At 39.1% G+C, this 1,278-nt stretch overlaps 1 protein-coding gene across 1 annotated transcript; it reads right to left on the reverse strand.

The window, feature by feature from the left end:
- Positions 1-170: 170 nt before the first annotated feature.
- LOC105316291 (uncharacterized) lies at positions 171-793 on the reverse strand (the record flags this gene model as incomplete). The annotated part of the gene is made up of 2 exons (XM_011411117.1): positions 171-491; positions 591-793. Coding segments are annotated over 2 exons (524 nt in total), but the record flags the coding sequence as incomplete, so codon positions are not given.
- Positions 794-1,278: the final 485 nt, after the last annotated feature.

Raw genomic sequence — 1,278 nt, forward strand, 5'->3', positions numbered from 1 at the left:
CTTTTAGTGGTCGGCAATGGAAATTTTCAGTATTTGGTGGAAGTTTTTAGATGTACAATTTCAGCAAAGAAACATGGCAGTAATCACCAAGCTGTAATTGAACATAATAACGTACTTGTTTATTTTCCAGATTTAGTTGTTTACTCTCCTGAACAATTTTTTGATCCATGTTAACTATAATCGACATACTCCAGTGATTTGCCAGGAAACTCTGGATCTGGTATGCTACCAAAATCAAACTGAAATAATTTTAAGCTTCGGTGCTCTTCTCCTCCTCTGAGTACAAAATTCACACCATTATAATAAAACACAGCATTTAGTAGTCCCTCAGGCGTTTGATTGCTAAACACACCGCTTTCCCAAAGTTGTTGTTCCTCTTCTGCTATAACGACATTAGCTTGAACTTTTGTCGTACCTACTCCTTGGTCATGCAGCTTTACATAGAGATTCTCTAGACAAGTGTGAAGTGGTTTAAACTCACCATCTGGTTGCTGTATTTTATGTGCATGAGGTGAATTAGTATTAATATAATGCTGAAGGCCACCAATAATAGACTATAAGCTCCTTGGAGTATATGGAGTACCATTTGCCTGTTGTATTTCAGAGACAAAACGACACAATGCGTCACAAACGGCTTTAGCACTGCCCGTTAGCATTATGTCAGATGAAGGAGCCTCTCTTCCAGATTCCTTCCTAATTTCAGCCCATTCCGTAAAAGCTTTGATTGCCCACTTCGTAGCCTTTTCGGTGTTTTGCGGAAAGTACTTCTTCCTAGAAGATTCTAATTCAGACTCTGTCACATATACAAATCAGCTGGGCCTGTCTTTAGTAGACAGGGAAGGCCTCTTATTTGGTAGAAGCTTCTCTGACTCTGACTCACGCTTTCTTTTCATGACAAGATAAGATAAGAACAACAAGCGAACAAGAAGAAAACAATAGAATTATAGAACGTGTCACATCATGTGTATTGGTTTGCTGCACATGCGCAGTTCTATCTAATGAATATCATTATGTAACAATTACGCATGTGCAAGTTGCACAACAATGGCAATACTAAAAGTCTGTTAGCCTTTTTTGGCGATCATTATTGATGCTACAGTAAGTAGAGAATATATTATATGTACCATGGCTTCTCGATGTATATCAGCAATATGGGACCCTCGCTCCTCGATATCGGCCCTCGGCTTCGCCTCGGGCAAATATCTCGGGGCTCGGGTCCCATTTTGCTGATATGCACCTTGAAAGCATGGTATATATATTACATAAATGTATATATAC

Source organism: Amphimedon queenslandica, unplaced genomic scaffold (assembly GCF_000090795.2).
Source record: "Amphimedon queenslandica unplaced genomic scaffold, v1.1 AMPQUscaffold_2284_Cont25713, whole genome shotgun sequence".
Taxonomy (NCBI): Eukaryota; Metazoa; Porifera; class Demospongiae; order Haplosclerida; family Niphatidae; genus Amphimedon; species Amphimedon queenslandica.